This window comes from Xiphias gladius, chromosome 4 (genome assembly GCF_016859285.1).
Source record: "Xiphias gladius isolate SHS-SW01 ecotype Sanya breed wild chromosome 4, ASM1685928v1, whole genome shotgun sequence".
Classification (NCBI taxonomy): Eukaryota; Metazoa; Chordata; class Actinopteri; order Istiophoriformes; family Xiphiidae; genus Xiphias; species Xiphias gladius.
In genome coordinates, this window is record NC_053403.1 from 4,406,253 (window position 1) to 4,425,553 (window position 19,301).

The following is a 19,301-nucleotide window of genomic DNA, read 5'->3' on the forward strand; positions in this document are numbered from 1 at the left end:
CTGATCTTCCATGTGATCTTCCAGCTCCTCTTCGTCTTCCTCCTTTCCTGCTCTTACTCGGCAATGACTGGCACCATTATCACACCCTCACTAGTTCTTTAATGAGTTTCAAACCATATCCTCCACGTGGGGACACCGTCATAATACACCCTTAGGCCCAGCTTACAACATTTGGAGGTCATTATTACAGCGCCTTTGGCTGCATATAAAAATATATGACAGTCACTAATGCTGTTTAGAGAACCTTAGTGAAAAACAAGGGGCTCAAAAACTCAAAAAACATGACATTCTTGCAATAATGCAATTTAACAACGGTTTAATGAAACCAAGTGGGCCTAAATTGATTAATCTGTCAATTTTAATTATTAGTCAATTAATAGTTTAGTCTATACAATGAGATGACATTGAACAGTGAAAAACAGCCATTAAAAAGGGCACAGAGCGGAAGGTGACATCTTTGTGTTGCTAGTTTTGTCTGATCAATAGTACAAAATTACTCAATAGTCAAAAACGTTAAATATGAAATGATAAAAAACAGCAAAAAAAAGAAAAATCTGCTAACCCTAGAGAGCAGGAGCCAGCAAATGTTTGGCAGCTTTGCTAAATAAAGGGCTTAAACTATTAACTGAATATTTAGTATTCAAGGTCACAACTTCAGTGCAGATGTTGCCCGCCAATAAATTTTCTGTCAAGCGACTAATGTGGTCTTGACTTAGACTTTTGGAAGACTCGTCTAGAGCTAAATAAACAAGAATCACTTAACTATTACAAGCCTTCAGCTGAATAAAACATCGCTGATGCTTCAAGCTCTACTTGGATCAAGTGTTGCCTGCTTGTCACTAGTTCTCGAAACTAAACAGCTTTGTGCTATGATAAACAAATGTAGTTCAATGTTTGTCAATTCTTAAAAAACTGTGAATACCAATGCATTTTATAAACACATTTGGGTCGTTTGCGTGGTCTGAAAATCTTGCGATGGTGGCTGAACTTCCAGCGCTCACTTAACTTTTTGACTTTCAAAGGTGACTGTCCTTGAAAAATGCCCAGTGCAGAGACCTCACATTTCTGACTGGCACTAAAAAGCCCTGAGATGTCTTAATGAAGCTTGCAGATATCCTTAAACTGATGGAACAGATGCCACAAGAATCCAAATTAGCATATGACATCATCTGGCCTCCACCAAAAAACCCAGTTCAAAGAAGAAGCAGCCCTGTCTGAGTTTAATTTCCACATGTGCAGGATTAACTGCACCAGGACATTCCAGTAGTCCGTCACAGAAAAGTTTCGAATACTTTCCTCTGGTTGGCTAAATTGCCTGGTATCAACAGTGCTATGTGATGAATTCTGCCACCGATGGATATTGTAGTGCATTTGCATCAGGCTCTGCCTTCTTAGACAAATAAATGACCAGGATCAGTAGCTTAGGCTGCAGCCTCTCCCGTTCTACAAACACGTATACACACAAAGGACTCAGGCCACGCATAGCAACATCTAGGGAAAGTGACAGACCTGCTAGCCTCAAAGCACACGCTAACACAAAACACAAACTGAGAGGGAAGTTACAGGCAAATAAAGTTTTTCTCTCTCTCTACCCTGAGAGATATCTACCCAAACCCTCAACTCCAAGAGGATCTCGCGCAAACACACACACACACACACACACACACACACACACACACACACACACACACACACACACACACACACACACACACACACACACACACACACACACACACACACACACACACACACAGAGTCTGGGCTTGCATCAGCGATGTCAGCCACAGTCACACATCACCACTGTCCTACTGCACTGCTGTGTGTTTGTGAGTGTAAATGTGTCTGTGCGAGTGTCAGAGGCCTTCTCAGGGAATGGGGTGGACAGCTAAGATCAACAAATATGAGCGGGTGGAGCAGTGTGCAGGGAAGTCCCCAGCACACTGAGGTCACCCACACAGTATTATTGTAATTTTTTTCCCCCAAATTCTCCGCCAGGCCCTATCATGCGGGTGGGGTTGAACTGAGGCAGGGTGAGGACAGGGTGCAGCTCCATTGGGGGGCCTAATAATAACCAGCAGATGAGAGGAGTGGAGTTACGAAAAAACACAGGCCCCTCTGATAAAGTTGGTGGGCAGCTTTAGGCTGCAGCACCTGCTTCTGTTTCTGGGCAATGAAAGTGTCTCAAAAATGTATTGTAGCCTACTTTCCAGCCAAACGATGGTAATGATGGCTGTAGATTGCTCACTTTTGTATTACTGGATGAGCCTGATATTTACTGGGATAATTGCTATGTATTTGTACTGCTTTGCTAACTTTGCTAATCAATATGAGTCTCATTTTACCTGATTGGGGTATCAGATAACAGTTTATTTTAACATGCATTTCATGTTGGAGGCTAAACCTAAAATGTTTGCTTAGAAATATGCCATGACCTTTAACACTTGCTTGTATTAAAGCTCCACTGACTGATTTTTTTGGCCACTTGGGGGCAGCAGAACAAGCTGAAAACACCACATCTGACATTATCACCTTATAGAGTTGATGCGGCAACCATGTTAGCAAGCAGTTGGCTATTTACACATCCAGCAGAAAAGGAGCAACATTAGCATTCATTTCGAGTCATTTTTCTGGCCACCTGGCAATATTTGCTCACCTTTTAGCTTTGTTTTGGTCTCCACCAGAAAAACGTGTACCTCTTCAGCTGCCAAATGTGCCACTATGTTAAGCAGCTAGTCGCTAACCTTTTCTGTCTGGCGTTTGGTGCTGGGCAGTAGTGTATACTTAGGTAATCAAAGCTTTTTGACTGAAAACAGCTGCCTGCTTTTTGCTAGAAAGAAAGCTAAAGAGAGCACCGAAACTGAATCAAAAGAGTAAATTTAAAAACAATGAAGTGAAAGACACCAAACCGCTCCATAGAGCTGAAGTGAACTTCAAAGTTGGAATGGTAATTGTATATGAGCTTTTCACTATGAGCAACCCCTTTCACATTATAAACAATCATTTGATCCATTGTTAATAAAAAAAGTTGATTAGTGTTGCATTAACAGCACATTTCCTTCCATACCCATTCCCCCATCATTGACATTGATCCTTCCAGGGAATCAGGGAAACATTTCATGCATTGAAAATTTCACATATGGGATTTAAACTCGGTGGTGTTCTGTAATATAACAAGCCAGAAATATAAGCTTATATTGAGGTGGACACAGTTCAGCTCTATCACACACCCCTTTTTCTAAGAAATCATAAAAAATGAAGTCCAGCTGAGCCATTTGCACATCTGCTGTCCTAAGTCTGTTATGCTGATACCTTCCACAGAGCAACAACGCCAAACCAGCAAACATTCCTACACACAGACTCTGCGCCAAAAAAATTGTGGGGTGTGCGTATGCAAAGGGCTTTTTATGTGGGTAAATAAGTTTAACTAATCCAAAAAAAAAAATTAATACATAAATCAAAAAATTTAAAAAAGTGAGTCTGTGTGACATCATGGCAATATGTGGTCCTAGACACACCACCTATAGCAGTCAGACAGCCCATCTAAGAAAATTAAATGCCTCCAAAGTAGAGCAGGGGTTCTGCAAGATTGACCAACAGTCAGTCAGTCGACGGATTTTGTCACCACAATTTTTCATTTTTCATTATCAATTTTTTTCATTATCAATCAAGACTAATCGATTAATTGTTTTGTCTATATAAAAAAAAAAAAAATTCCAGCTACTTTTTGCGTATAAAAAAAATAAAATTGCAAATTTATTTTCTGTCAACCAACTACTCAATTAATTGACAAATTATTTCTGCTCCAATATTAAACAGTAAGATATAATTAGTTTTGGATGGTCATTTAAATCCAGGGGAGTATGTATTTTATTTTCGAAAATGTTTTGTCAACTTTCGTCTGTTATTTCCTACTGTTTCCAGAATGTGTATTTACAAGAGAAGAAGCCTTTTCTTGTTACTTTTAGTCAAATACAAATATATGGACGAATAAATGTGCTACATCCAGAAGGATTATGACATTTTCCATTTCTCTGATGACTGCTAGGGCCCGTTCTAAACATCTTGGGGCTGCACCATATTTAAGTCCACAAAATCTAATGTTAAAGCAGTGATCCGTCCCTGGGTTTCCTCTATAATAAATTCTTGCAGTTTGAGTGTTGCACATGCTGCAAGATGTCTGGAAAGAAGCCCAGGCTTAAAATCTGGACTGACACCAAAACCCAGCAATCTACTGTTGATTTTTTAGATTGCTGCAACACTTTGTTCTATCAAACTATCATTGTTTTCCTTTAATTAACCAAGTAGATGTCTCATTGAGATTAAAATCTCTTTTTCAAGAGAGGCTTGGCCAGAAGGGCAACATAAGGTAATTGTTAGAACATTTCAAAAAAACTACAAATAAAAAACTCTCTCAAAAACTAAGAATATACACAATATTCAGCTAAAATGTGATAAAAGTATAGAAAAATATCTAGTAAAGATGGAATTAAAGAGTAAAGACAAAATCCAATTAAGATGCAGAAATGGGCCCAATTCTCAAAAGAATCTGAAATAAAGTTAGAATAATAAAATTAAATTCAAAAACAGTGGCCAAGAGTACTATTTTCCAGATCCTTTAGAACTGACTTAAATCCACAAACAATAATCATCTTGGACTGTTTCAGGTCCTTCTGTAAATTGTTCCAGGAGAAAGGTACAGCAGCTCTGCCCCAACTAGGGGAACTGACATCTGTATATGTATATACCCAAGTTTTTACAGCAGATTTTGATTTACCAACCACCCAATTAAATTTTGTGACCAAAGCCAACTGGCTCCTCTTTCTGACCACATGTAAAGAGCTAACATGTGACAGACAATGGGTTTTACCACCTATTACTCCCAGTGATTACACAGACTGTTCTTCCTCGTTCTCCCTCCTTGTGGGCCAAGACCTAGACATTGATCTGCTGCAAAGCACCATGGGAGCTGGTAGCGAGCAGTGCTAAACACTCATAGTCACTGGTCCCTGATTGCTGTCTGATCCTCCGAGGTCAACGGGGGGTTACCTCCCAACTGATTGGCCCGCAGGGAGGCGAGCCGGTTTGTAACTGACAGGTGGGAGAGCATATCAGCTGGATGAGAGGGCGAATACAAACCAATGGAGGCTGTAGGAGGGGGGAAAAATTTAAAAAAAAAAGGGGGGGGGCAAGGCAGAGAGGTTGAGCCGGGCCTCTGAGGGGATTAACACGGTCTGACAGGCTGGCTGGGACACACACACACACACACACACACACACACACACACACACACAGCTTTGAGGGCGGCTGCTCTGCTGAGCACACACAATACACTGCTTGTTTTAGAACAAGAGGAGAGAGAGAAAAGATAGATAAGAGAGAGGGATAAGAGAGAGGGGCCAAATCACAGAGAAGGAATTTGTGTTTGACAGAGGGAGGGAGACAGAAAAGAGAGCGAGATTATGACCCACAGGTGCTTAACAAACTAACATGCCTCCATGGAGGGAGAAACTCCTGCTGTGTCCTTAATGTAAATTCCATGACTCTTCAATGACTTTCCCAAATGTCCTTCTCTTCTGGTTTATTAGGAGTGAAAAGTCTGGACTCCAGCCAAGTTTCACTGAAAGCTCTCTACTGCAACAATTGTTTGAAAGTAGCTGAAAAACACACTCACTACACTCTAAAATACTTTAATTTCTGCTTGTAAAATTCCCCAATTTTCACAGAAAATTTCACAAGTCACCTGACCTCCTGTGTCTGGAATTCACTGCTCAAAACTCCATTTGCATTCCAGGGATTCCAGGACCGGTAGGAACCGTGAAAACTATGACACATTACCCAATTGGATCCTCAAACACACACGCACTGAAGTGTTATTCTGGGCTGCTCAGGGAGGCTCCTTTAAAGAGCATTTTAAATATATTGATCAGGTATCGACAGCCCATCTAAGAAAATTAACTGCCTCCAAAGTAGAGCAGGGGTTCTGCGAGATTGACCGAGTTTAATTTAAGGCTTAAAGAACCTGTAAATTAAAGTAAGAGTCAATTTTTTGTTAAATTTCACCACCTAAGCAAGCGGGCAAATAAAAATCTGTGGAATGCTATGTATCTGGGATGAAGCCTCATTTCGAACTCTGCACGGATAGACAACATTTTTAACATTGAATCATGCTTTAAAGCCTTAAACTTTGATAATTTCACTGGAAGACAATTGTTTAGGGTTTTTCAGGATTCTATAACTTTGCATTTGCGATATACTTCAGTTCTGTGTTGCACTAGCTGGCATCTAAATCTTGTGTTGTTGTTTTCTCTGCTCTCTGTGTCTAAACACGAAGTAACTACAGTTGCTGATGTTGGGCTTGATGGCACATGCTGAAAAATGAAATCTAGCTCTAATTATTTGTATATTTGCGTCATGATAGTCAGCTCTTGCTGCAGCTTGTAAACTAAAACTAGCCTCCTTTGTTTATGCCTAGATGCTAGAAGACTACATACTTTACAAAGGGCTGTAACTAAGAATTATTTTCATTTTTCATTATTTCTTAATACACAAACAACAAACTATTAGGTCAAATGATGAATACTTGTTACATTTCCCTAAGATATTAACATATTTTGTCGACTAAAAAATTATCCCAATAACTGGTGTTCACTCTGTAACTATAATTACTAAATTAGATTTCTCAGACGCACATTAACTCTGATGATATTAACTCATGTGACTGTGTCATTCCTGATCCACATAAAGCCTCAGTCACTCCAGAAGGAGCTGAAGTGGACTTCCAAACATGCAGGAAATAAACAGTGGATAAATATCCAGGTTGTCCAGTGTGACCCCCATCCATCTACATAACAGGCAGCAGCCAACAGACCGAGGCCAGATGCATCAGTTACAGCTGATACAGTGACTGATGTCACTGGAAAAAAGATTAGATTCTGCCAGTACAAAAAAATGTCGACAAAATGAGTTTTGAGCGGCCATTTTTTATGTTTCCTTCAGTGCCACTTCAGCTACAGTTTTCATGACTTGCATTTTAACAATCTTGAAATTTTACTACCAAAATTAGGGACGCAACTAAAAATTATTTTCATTACTAATCAGTTTTTAGATAATTTTCTTGATTATTGTTTAACCAATTAACCCATTAAATGTCATGTCTATAAAATCTCATAAAATAGTAAAAAATGTGCGGCGCAATGTCCTAGAGCTGAAAGATATTCAATTCGGTGTCATGTATGACACAGAGAAGCATGAAATTCTCACTTTTGAGAAGCTGCAACAAGGCATTTTGCTTAAAAAAATGACTAAAACAATTAATTAATTATCAAAATAGTTGCTGATTAATTTCTTGCTGATCAACTAATCGATTAATCATTGCATGTCTAACAAAAATTTCAAATGATATCACAGTTTTTTTGGGGAAAAAAAACGCAATATAAAGCATTGTAACTGCAGTAAAAGCCATCAAATTCAGCAAGGAATTTTAAGTGGCTGAGTGAAGCCAGATACTGTGATCACTGAGTGAAGCGTTAAAAGGTATTAGTGGCATGTTTGTGATTTCCCAGCTATATTAATGAAACTGACTGAAGGCATGCAGAAAACTACAGTGTAATTATGTGTGTACAAATTAGATGTCGGCAGAAATAAATAAATAACAGCATCACTCGCTTGCATGGTGTCAAACTGAATGAAATTTAGAATAAAGTGCACACAGCACTGAGTGAATATGACAACTTACAAGAAGGGAAATACAATCTACTTAATGTTTAGACCACAAAACAACCAACTGGTGAGAAACTCTGAAGATTTTTTTCATAGGACTGATTTCAAATATGAGTGAGCAGTGGGTGGTTGATGGAAATGGGCTGCAAGGTTACTGATCCAATCAATCTGTGTGTGTGTGTGTGTGTGTGTGTGTGTGTGTCACAGAGATGGGCCATAACTCTGCTGGACAGGCTATAAGACTTGTGGTTGTGATCTTTTGCCCTGCTTCGTAATGAACCGCTGTGGAGCGATTACTCTCACACATGCACACACAGACACACCCACTGTTTGGCCATGAAATGGGACATGCAACACATTTACAGCTTCTTCTGGTGGGGCTGATAGGCAAGACACTCAGCAGATGAGCACAGCAACAGGGACAACATAGGTGGACATGGACTGTCAGACACATGGAGCTCAAGTTATCTCAGAGTGTTAGGACGGGCGGGAAGAGGCTGGAGCCTCGGCGAGGCTACTGTAGAAAACTGTACTGATTTCTGATGAGAAAGGCAAAGCAGTGCAAAAACACAGGCACTTAATCAAAAAGTACAGAAGGAGTTTCCATACAAGAGTTAAGAACAGAAGAAATATAAAAGCCAGAAATCTTGAATGAAAAAATTCACACCACTGCTAATGATGTGAGCTTTACACCTGCTACGTGAGTGTTTACATTCTTCCAGAGAGCTGATAAGGCTTCATGCTCCTTTCCATTAAACATCCTACTAAGCCTTCACCCATTTTCACAGAGTGAGTTATTCACACACCTTTTCTAACTACAGTTAAATAGTCCAGGAATTCTGCTCCATACAGCCTTGTCTGAAAACAAACTCAACCAGCAAACCAGGAAAGATTAAAGAAAAAACAAAGCCGCATGAGCAGTCTAATCTCTATGACTGCAGTCTCCACAAAGCAACATTTTTAGGAGGTTCATGTTAGACCCTCTTTACACTCAGTCACTAATAGTACCTCAGGGGGTGGTTTGAGATGCGCTCTAGCCAGATGTTGAAAAGATGTAAATGCATCTGTCTCTCCAAGGCACGTGCATAACCTTTACTCCCCCCGAGTGGAACTACATCAGGAACCAATCTGTGGAAACAGCCACTGACAGCGTCTGCTGTGTGACAACAGCAGCCAAAGTGACGCTGAAATTACACTAAAATTAGCCATCTTTCTCCCTGTCCCACTAAAGCAATAGGGAAAGAAATGGCTCCAGAGATTTCAGAAGGTGCACCGAGCTGCTGTGGCATTTATCTGACCTCTGAATTATCTATATGGGTGAGGGAGAGATGTGAGTAAGTGCCTGTAAAGATAAAAAGTCTTTTGTCTTGCTCATATTGTCCATAGATGTTAGTCATTCGTGTGTTGCTGTTGGTTTATGAATAGCTGTTAGCTGGCTAGCAAAACTGTTATTGTTGTAACTAAAGCTGCTCTTTATCTGGCATTTTTTTGGCAGTTACCAAAGAACTTCAGGTGCATTGCCGCCACCCCCCTGGACTGAAGTAGGGCCAACCCTAACTTGCATATGGCCTGGGAAAACCAAGAGGGACTGCAATCTGATTTGTGATCTGGCCAATGCAGAATGGATGTATGTAATAAAAGTGGCTAAGCATAAATTAAACTATATTAAACCGCTTGAGGTTTTTTATCTGGATTCAGGTTACTGGAAATGGCGAGTGTAAACAGGGCCTTAGGTTTAGTGGGATCCTCCACATACCTACAGAACTATTACATTACATTACATTCGTTTGGCATACACTTTTGTCCAAAGTGACTTACAATAAGTCCACTGAAAACCATGTACGAGAAAGTGGTAGATATCATCAAAAATCCCTAAAAGGGACTGTATCCCTTTTTAAAAAAAATTACTAGGGGCATATTTCATGCTACAACAAGAGAGCTTTAGGTTTTATCCTTAATTAGACATAATTAAGAGCTAGCAAGGGTTGCTGGGATGCAGTCTGAGGGCTTTATCACATCTAGAAACTGCAACGCATAATTTAGCCTTTAGCTGAAACAGTCAACCCACCCACCTGCTACTCCAAGTGCAGCAAACTGAGCAAATTACTGAATTCTGTTCACCTCAGGTCCAGAGCCACATCACAATAAAGCTTACGTCAAATTAACTGATGAAGCCTGTCGACCACCAAATATCCAGTGGAGACCCAAAGTCTGAGACCACTTTCCTCTTCAATTGAATGGGAAAGTGGTGTGTGTGTGTGTGTGTGTGCGTGCGTGTGCGTGTGTGTGTGCGTGTGTGTGCGCGTGAGAAAAAGGGAGAGGCCTCTTTGCTGAACCTCTGTAGTCTGTGCTCATCACAGCTACAGCGTTACCATGGTGATACAGCCAGCTAGTGGCCACATGACATGAGAGAAAGACAGAAGGGGTGGGGGGGGCAGACATGGCCGATGGACACACAGAGGGACAACGCAAACAGAGATAAATGCACAGAGCTGTCAGCTATTGTGTGTGTTTCTGTTAGTGTATCAGTTACTCAGTGTGTGTATGTTAGCGTGCGTGAGAAACCTCTTGGTATTGTAGTTGTGGCTGAGGCCAGCAGATCTGTTAACCAGGCCTCCCCTGTGCTGCTGCCAAACATGCTGCCACTATCACCAGCTGCTCCAAACAGGTAGAAAACGAGGCCGACGCTCGACCAAAACAAGAGAAAAATGATGATAAATAATAACAATAAATATCTAAACGCACAACAACAGCTTTCGCACTGAGTCATTTCACGGGTGAAAAGATAAGCCCTACAATCTGGAAATATCTAGTAAAATAAAAGAAAATCTGATCACGCATTACTCTAAAAACAACACAGTCATACCACCTAGACCACAGGAAACCCACTATCTCCACACAACACACACTTCCTGCCCAGTTTCCTGCTTCCTGTGCAGCAGGGAAATGGAGGGAGTGGTCGCTGATGTCACGGCGAGTCTGCTTAAATGCTGCATTCACATCCCATGGGAAAGAACATGGATATGAGCTTCCTGCTAGTAAATACCTTTCGCCCTCAGATTCAGATGGTAACTACTACAAGAAAATACTGCTTGCTCAAATTTTCATATGGTTAGAATTGACTTTGTGACCAAGGAAATTGCTGTGGTTTAAGTTTCAACTTATCATGGATCGAGTGAAAAGGCGCAACTTAACTGCACAAGGAAATCCTACCATAGGAGTACTGTATGAACTTTACAAGGGACTTTCAAATCATTTCATCCATTGTCCATCATCCTACTGTTTTTTTCCTCACGTGGAGCATAGGCAACAATACGGCTCCGCCCCAATGCTGTGCAGTGAAAGTTCTGCGATTCAGCAGTGAGGAAACCATTGACCAGATGTATGGTCGCTCTGTACCCTTCAGTCTCCTGCAAATGTTACAAACCACCTCTGTTTTTCAGTCTTTCCACTTCCATGGCCATGTGCTACATTAAGGATGGGGATGTTGGGAATGTCACAGGGTATCATCAACACACTGCCATCCCATGCAGCAATGCAATACATAGTGCAGCTGAGGAATATAGTGAGAGCCATACGAAGAAAATTCAGACTTCCAAGTGTAGAAATCGTCCATTAAACTTAGGGCAAGCGTGTATGAGATCCTGCTCCGAACCCATTAAGCCTCTTTTGCAGCACAGTCATTCATAGGGAGGTTGCATGAGCCGTTACACTTCACGCTATCGTGACTTGTGTCATTCTGTCAGAGCAGACTGCAATTACAAGCAAAACTGGGTGGCTTTCAGAGTTATTACTATGTCATCTGCAATTTATGAGCAGGCTTAAGCCATAAGCATCTGAAATCATTTCAACACCCAGAAACACCAGACCAAAGTAACAAAAACATAAAACCGTGCCATCTCTGACTTAAAAACAAATTAAGAGAAGCTCAGAATCTATATGAGCAACAAACGGAAAAGAAATGTGTACATTTAAAAACAAAGAGTTTGGGTCTCTTCAGCTGGTCGGACTTGATAAAAGGAAATATCTGTCATATTGAATTAACCTTGATAACTATGACCAACGTGGAGTAAAAGTCTGTAATATTTCCAGCTCTGCTGCGACATATTAGTTGATTTAAGGCATTTATTTCTTTTAAAAAATTTAAATTGAGATCTAATACTTTTTCTGTCTTTTTAACTTCGGTGTGAATAAAAGAAAAATTACAAACTTTATGTATGACATATCCTGCTAATATTCATCTAGTCTGGTGGGGCTGATTCAGTGCTGCAGAAGGTCTTGTTCCAGGCAGGATCAACTGAGTACTGGGCAAACAAAAAAACCCGCTGTTCTTTTTTCAAACCGTAAGCCTCCCTTGAGATTTTGCGAAAAAGAGGAAAAAAAAAAATTCCATATGAGAGCACTCAGGACTAGTTGGGGAGCTCGAAACTTACCTGCATCATCCAACTAAAAGGTACTGTTCTACTTTTGCCGTGCCTCAAGTCAAAGCTTAATAATAAGATACAACCTGATTTACATGATTCAGCCCTCACCTGAGGAAAAACATACTTATGCAGCAACTAACATAATCATTTAACTACAGCTTCAAACTGTCCCTGCCGAGGAAAATGTCAACTTAATAAACATCAGTCCTGCCTGATGTTACATGTAATTACTGGCTTAAACAGTACTACCTGCTAATTACAAGATCGTCACAGCCACTTCCTAAGACCTAATTGTATTGCTGAACACATACTACCTGAGTGCACAGTGACTGAAAGCTGAGAGTACATTTGTAATGATGATATGCATCATCTTCTCTCTATCATTTATCTTGCATTGTCCCTTGCACTGTATACAAGGTCTGCTTGTGCTGTGCAATGTGTCACTGTTAAAAGTTTTAGATATGTGCCTCCAGTACATTTGTTTATAGGATGTTAAGCTTAACGGTATGTTAAGCTTGTGAATAAAAGCCCCAACATGTGGAGTTAGGTATCGAGTCATGTTTCACAAATTGGAAATGTTTCCAAATTTATACTAAACAAGATTTTCTTTAAAAAAAAGACCTGCCTTTCAATTCTGCCCATCGTTTCCTGAAACTTTACTTTGGATCTACTGCACTTGTTTATATACACCACACATTATATTCATGACAATTCTAACAACTTTTCCCTTATGCACAGTTTTCTGAGCACAAGGAACTGCTGGATATCAGTTGTCAATGTTCAAACTCTCACGCACATAAGAGTGTGTTTTGGGGAGGATTCCTGCAGATGTTGTAGACTGTGCTCACAATCCTAAAAAAGCACAGCGTCTCTCTTCTAACAGGACTGAAAACATAATTTTTAGGTGACATGTAGCAGTTATTTAGTGCCACCATAATGTGTGATGACAATGGTCTGATCCGGATTAAGGAATTAAACCAGAGGTTAAATCCACAAGTGTTAAAACAAAGAAGGCAACAGTAAGAACGCACGTATTTCAGCTACCCAAAATGTCTCTCAACTGTGCCACCCAGCACCAAAATCTTACCCTAACCTCTGTCCAATAACCTTTCCAGTATATGCTCCTGTTCAGTTTTAATTGGGCAGTGTTATCCTCGAGTATAAATACAAAACTTAAGCAAAGTAAACTTTCCCACAATCCTTTTATGCCACAAATTGTTGGTGAGATTGCATCCAATTTCCAGTGCATCTATTTTGCAGCATCTTTTGCATCTTTCACGCCAAGTGTTTATTGAATACTTCAAAAATAAGCTCCACATCTCTGCCTGCTGTGAGTCCCCACGTGACACGAGTACCTGTTATGTTATAATGAGCTCCACAATAAGTCCCACAGCAGGACCTATTCAGTTTGGATTGCAAGATTAAAAAGTTTGAGAACCTTTGCTCCAGACTAATCAGCCATCCATGGCTAATTTAATCACACGAGCGATCTCACCGCTCTCAGCGGCAGTTTGGTATGAAATTAAACAGTGTTCAATTATCAGATATGCTAGTTCTGTGCAGTAAATCAAATTTAAAACTAGCATCAATTAAAAATCATAATGTAAAGTTGAATTTCAAGCACAGTATATTTCATGCACAGCCACACTCAGGAGCAGTCTAGACAGTGTGAAGGACACTTGTGCGGCTTGGGGGCTCTACCAGCTGACATGTGGGGCGGGTGTGGCGTGGCAAGGAAGGCCATGCATCTGCTTACATTTAATCATATTCTACTGGACTAAAGTCTGAACCGTCTTCAGCAGCAGCGCTGAGGCAATGCTCCTTGTAAAGTGAGAGAATTACAGCCCAGAGAACTTCTGGACTGGGTTAATCATTCCTCACAGAATGGAGAGGTTGTGTGCGCACTCCACAACCCCGGCCAACGGCTTCAATCCTGATAAATTAATCGGCTCAAGAAGGGGAGAGGGGACCCTGTGTGTGCCCCCCCCCCCCTCTGCACCCTTATCCAAAGAGAGGTTTGGGGGGGTGGGGTTGCCCGCCTAAAAACACTGCAGCCGACACAATCATAGTCATAGCTATAAATCAAAACTACTTAGCCATGAGATGCACCAGTGAAGGGGTACGGTTAGATGGATATTGACTAACTTGCTAAGGACTAGAGGCACCACCAAGCCCTTGCGTCGCTCTGGTGGCCAGCTATCTGAAGCCTGCAGGGAGGTCTTTCTTATCCCGTCCCGTTATTAGTAAACAACCACAACCTGAGTCCAGACGGGCGATTTTAATTACAGCACGGCTCCTCGATATGTTACAGGGTCAAAATATTGCCGGTCAAACAAGCGGCTCCCACCCAGCTAGCTAGTCTGAGGACAATGCAGGGGGACATGACACGGTCTGTATATTGCACTGACAGGGAGATGGTGAAATGGCTTGTGAGCTGGTAGCATCCTCCCTTTGTGTGTCCCACCTGATGTAAGCGTTTACAGCTAGCTTGTTGCTAACAATTTAAGCTTTTATCCATTTGCCCTGCGTATCGACCAACCTCACCGTGTTGCTTGGTTTGTCAGCCATTGCAGGCAGACCTGCGAGCCAGCTACACGGCCAATACACACAGTTAATGCAATGGCTACATATACTAAAACTTCGGTTTCTCCCTTAAAAAGCAATTATGTGTGTTATACGGGGGTGCAACTAATTGGGCCTGCCAGTTTTTTTTTTCTATTTAACACAATGCCAGGTTCATGTTTGCTCTACAGGTAATGTGCTTGCTAACTAGCTAGCTAGCCCCGATATGTGCCGTTCCCTCTTGTACTGGAGATAACAACACGCCAGACTACATTCAAAATCTGGCAATTCAGTGTCGCCTCTTATTGCACACATACACATTTCTGAGAACAGACGAAAAGATATTCAACAAAATCAGTGATATGCAGCTCAAATTCGGCGTATTTATTATGCACACAGTGTCTGTTACGTTTCAACTTTGATAAGTATTTATGTTATTTGCCAAATGCACAGTTGTGGGCGGTAGCTAGTCGTTAGCTACGTTTGTGTGAAATGTTCCTTAGAAAAAAACAGAGATTTTACTTAAACGCGGTGCTGATTGGTGGGCATACAATTAACTTGCCTGGTTCGTCGCCAAGAAATCCAAAATATTTATTTCATGTTAAAAGGCTTCATATTGTATAATGTGTGTCTACTACGACACATTAAATCAGCAGATTTTTCAATGGAGTTTGGCATTTATTCTCTCCATGCACGCACCGGGACTTACCACCGAGAAAACCAAGTAAACCACGCTGCCCACAACAGCTTGATTTTCAACATTTCAGACCCAAGCGTCAGCCTGCGGTAGCTTTACGGTCTCTCATTCACCCAGGAGAGGGCCTGCGGGTCCGCGGCCTCTCCTGCCACTCCGGGCTGTTCTCCTACCTCTGTGGGCCGGCTGATCTCGAACAGGTCGAGCCGGTTGGCGTTCCAGTGGTTGATGATGTCGGCCAGTTTCCTCCTCTCCTCCTCCCTGCTCCCCGACATGGTGGACAGCGTTTCTGACCCTGTCCGTTCGTCTGTGTTGCTGAATCAAACTTCCCGTAACGTTAGTCCACAGGAGAAGGAAAAACGCCGCCACAGACACCAAGGCTTCAGGTCTGCTGTTACTGTCGCCAGGACTTTTTTTTTGTGGTCCGTCTCTCCGCTCATCGACCGACCTGCTGTCTGTTCTGTCTCTGCTTCACGTTCCCGGTGCGGCTCTGCGCGCTCCCGATGCACTCTGGATCCGTGTCCGTGAACGCGCAAAACTGTTAACAGTTTGAGGTCCAATAAATGTGATGGATGCGGCTGCTTTACTAAACGCGCTCTGGTTTATAGGGTTAACAATAAATACTTAGGGTAGTAGGGCGGGTTACGTCAATATGGGCTCATTAAGGCCCCTTTTTTTTTAATTTAAGCTTGCAACTGATTTATTTTTATTACCAATGTTCAATATCTACAAATTTGAACCTAATTGGTGTTCAACAAACCAACAGTGTATTCTAAGAAAAATTCTCAAAGCTTATTCATTTGTTTCTTTATTTTATTTATTTGTTTGCACATTAAAATGCAATGTTATACACGTTTTGTACACAAAGACACACCCATTCCCCAATATACTCAGATGTACATGCGTTTTAAAGTAAACAAAACTGTCAATATAATAATAAGTTTAAAAAAAACGGTAATAAGGAACAGAAAGACTAAAACAAAATAAAGAAAAAAAGAAGCATAGACAAAGACATATATATATATATATATTTCAGCAATTTGCCTTTTCATATGATAGAATAGAGTCACGGCATCATACAGTATTATGCTCTGGTCATAGGTTTGTAGTTGACATTCAAAACGTGTATTGAAGGCCATTTTGCTGGATAAATATACCAAATAAAGCATATAACAACAAATATTTTCAAAAAGTGTTTATGCTTTAATGCTTTTCTTTTTTTTGTGGCTTTTTTAAGATATTACATAAACGTTTTAGAACTTTGTGTGTAACATGCCCACAGTTTCAGTCATCCCCAGGAGATACTGACTTTTCACAGTTACCCACGCATCAGAAATGTTTATTTCTCAAACAGTGGGGGAGGAGCACTCTTTGTTTTTTCTCTTGTTATATTATCTCCTAATTCAGTCCTAGCCAGCAGGTGCTGAATGCCACACAACACTGCCAAGTCCCTCTGTTCAACAACACAACACAACACAACACACACATACGCACACTTTTTATTTTTAAATTTTTTAAATAAAGTTAAGTCTTAAACTACATTACTTTTTAATGACATTTTTCTTGACGTGACCACACACACACACACACACACACACACATACACACACTCAGAAGTCACAGACAGAGATCACAGAGAGGGAAATCACACTGACTGTCTAAAATACAAACCAATATTGCTGCTGCCGATACCAGTTTAGATATCTTCTATTCACTGGACAACACCAGTAGCTGAAGGAGTCCATTTATCTATCGGGTTCTGATAAACAGCTCCTGAGATCATCTGTTGTCACACACTCAGGCATGAGTATCACATGCTGGTTTGATGTTCTCATTCTCCCAAATAGTTATCAGTTATTTTGTCTCCTACTCTGACCACAACTAACCTTTCTTATCTGTTAGCGTTTAAAATTAACTATGATTGCATTCGGTAATGCAATGAGTGTTACCCCTTATCTTACTTACAGTAGGACAAAACAGTAAGAGCTACAAATTAAACATTTGATAATGGACACCTGAAGAGTCAACTCAGCACACCCAGCACTTGATCACAAAGACAGTGGTGTATGGCGCATAATCATGGGCCTTAGTTTTACTCGCAAACTTACATGAAATAACACAATGCAGTTTGGAAAAGGGAAATGCTGCCGAGTGAAAAAATGAAAACAAGGAAGTGGCAAGTGAGCCAAAGCTTTTTGTTTGGCTGAAAATATGTAGAGAGAAAAATTATTTGTTCTAAAAAACTCAGCAACATATAATAAAATGGTCATCAACTTAAAAATCCCATGACTGTAAAACACATTGTTTTTCTCTAGTATAAGAAATAACAACAGGTGGGTTGACTCTGAATAAAGCTTAAAAGGGTTATTACCCCAAATGACAGAAAACATACTGGATGGATTACCATTAACTTTTTTTCTTTTTTTTTACAGACCTTCATGGTTCCCAGAGGATGAATCTTACTGACTTTGATTAGCCTCTGACTTTTCCTCGAGAACCACCGTGAGGTTGAAGTTTGTGATTTTGTGTGAAAGGTCTCAACAACTATCGGATGGATTGCCCCGAAATCTGGAACCCACATTCATGCTCCCCGCCAGCTGAACTGTAATCACTTTGGTGGTCCTCCCAATTTTCCCGTAGCTCCGTCAGCAGGTCAGAATTTAACACTTTAACAATCTGATTTATAATCAAATACCTACCAAATTAAGGATGTTCCCCTCAGCCTCAGCTGTACTGTGTGTTTAGTGCTATTTAGCAACTGTAAGCATGCTAGCATACAAAAAATAAAATGGAAAACGTGGTACTTATGATACCTGCAAAACATCAGCATGTTAGCATTGTCATTCTGAACATGCTAGCATGCTGATGTTAGTATCTTGCCCGGTGCGCCGCTGTGCTTAAGCAAAGCCTCACGGAGCTAGTAGCATGTCTATAGCTCCATCTAGACTGGTCTTGTTATTGCCTTTTTTTTCCAGTTACCCAGTTATTCTGATAATCATAACTTTGCTTCTGGACATACAAGCATCTGTTGAATTTTTCAAATGATTTTTTTAATGCTGTGATCAGAATGAATGTCCCATTCACTTCTATTGTATTTGGTCGGGAGCAGAAACATGAGAAATGGATATCTTAAGCTTAGTTCTGAAAACTTTGCTCCTTAGTTCAAAGGATTAAACGATATTGTAGACAATGGTGAGCTTCCAACTATGTGGCAAGAGCTGGGTTCGGCCTTTCCTGTTTCCCATGACAATGCCCCTGTGCACAAAACCAGGTCCATTAAGAAATGGCTTTCCCAGTTTGGTCTGATAGAACTTGACTGGTCTGCACAGAGTTCTGACCTCAACCCCATCCAATACTTTTGGGATGAACTGGAACGCCGACAGCAAGGCAGACCTTAATACCCAACATCAGTGTTGGACCTCATCGATGCTATTGCGCCTGAATGGGAGTAAATCCCTGCAGCCAGGTTTTAAAATCTGGTGGGAGGTCTGAAACCAGAAGAGTGGAGGGTGTTACAGCAGCAGATTCACAACCACATTTGGGTGCAATTCTTGGGTGTCCACATCATTTTTTGCCATGTAGCGTAAATTTGTTGTATCTGGCTGAACTGGTCCTCTAAATGACACTAGTAACTGTACCTTTAGTTCTGGGGGAACTGACAGAAATTTGTATCTTAAATTCCCAGCCATCCATCCATTAGCTATACCACTTATCATTTTGAGGCCCACGGGGGGGCCTCAGCCAAACCCAAATGACGGTGGGCGAGAGGCGAGGTACACCCTATGTGTTGGCCCAGGGCCGACACATGGAGCCAAACAACCAGTCACGGCTCACGTTCACAATTATTGGCAATTTCGAGTCGCCATTAAACCTAACCTGAATGTCTTCGGACTGTCGGG

At 41.0% G+C, this 19,301-nt stretch overlaps 1 protein-coding gene across 1 annotated transcript in view; it reads right to left on the reverse strand.

Annotated features, from left to right (window-relative positions):
- afdna (afadin, adherens junction formation factor a) overlaps nt 1-15,921 on the reverse strand; it is a 106,845-nt gene extending 90,924 nt beyond the window's left edge. Inside the window, exon 1 of the mRNA XM_040125959.1 lies at nt 15,576-15,921. Within this exon, the coding sequence (XP_039981893.1) occupies nt 15,576-15,677 (102 nt within the window). The 5' untranslated portion in view covers nt 15,678-15,921. The remainder of the gene's footprint in view (nt 1-15,575) is intronic.
- Between the last annotated feature and the right edge of the window lie 3,380 nt (nt 15,922-19,301).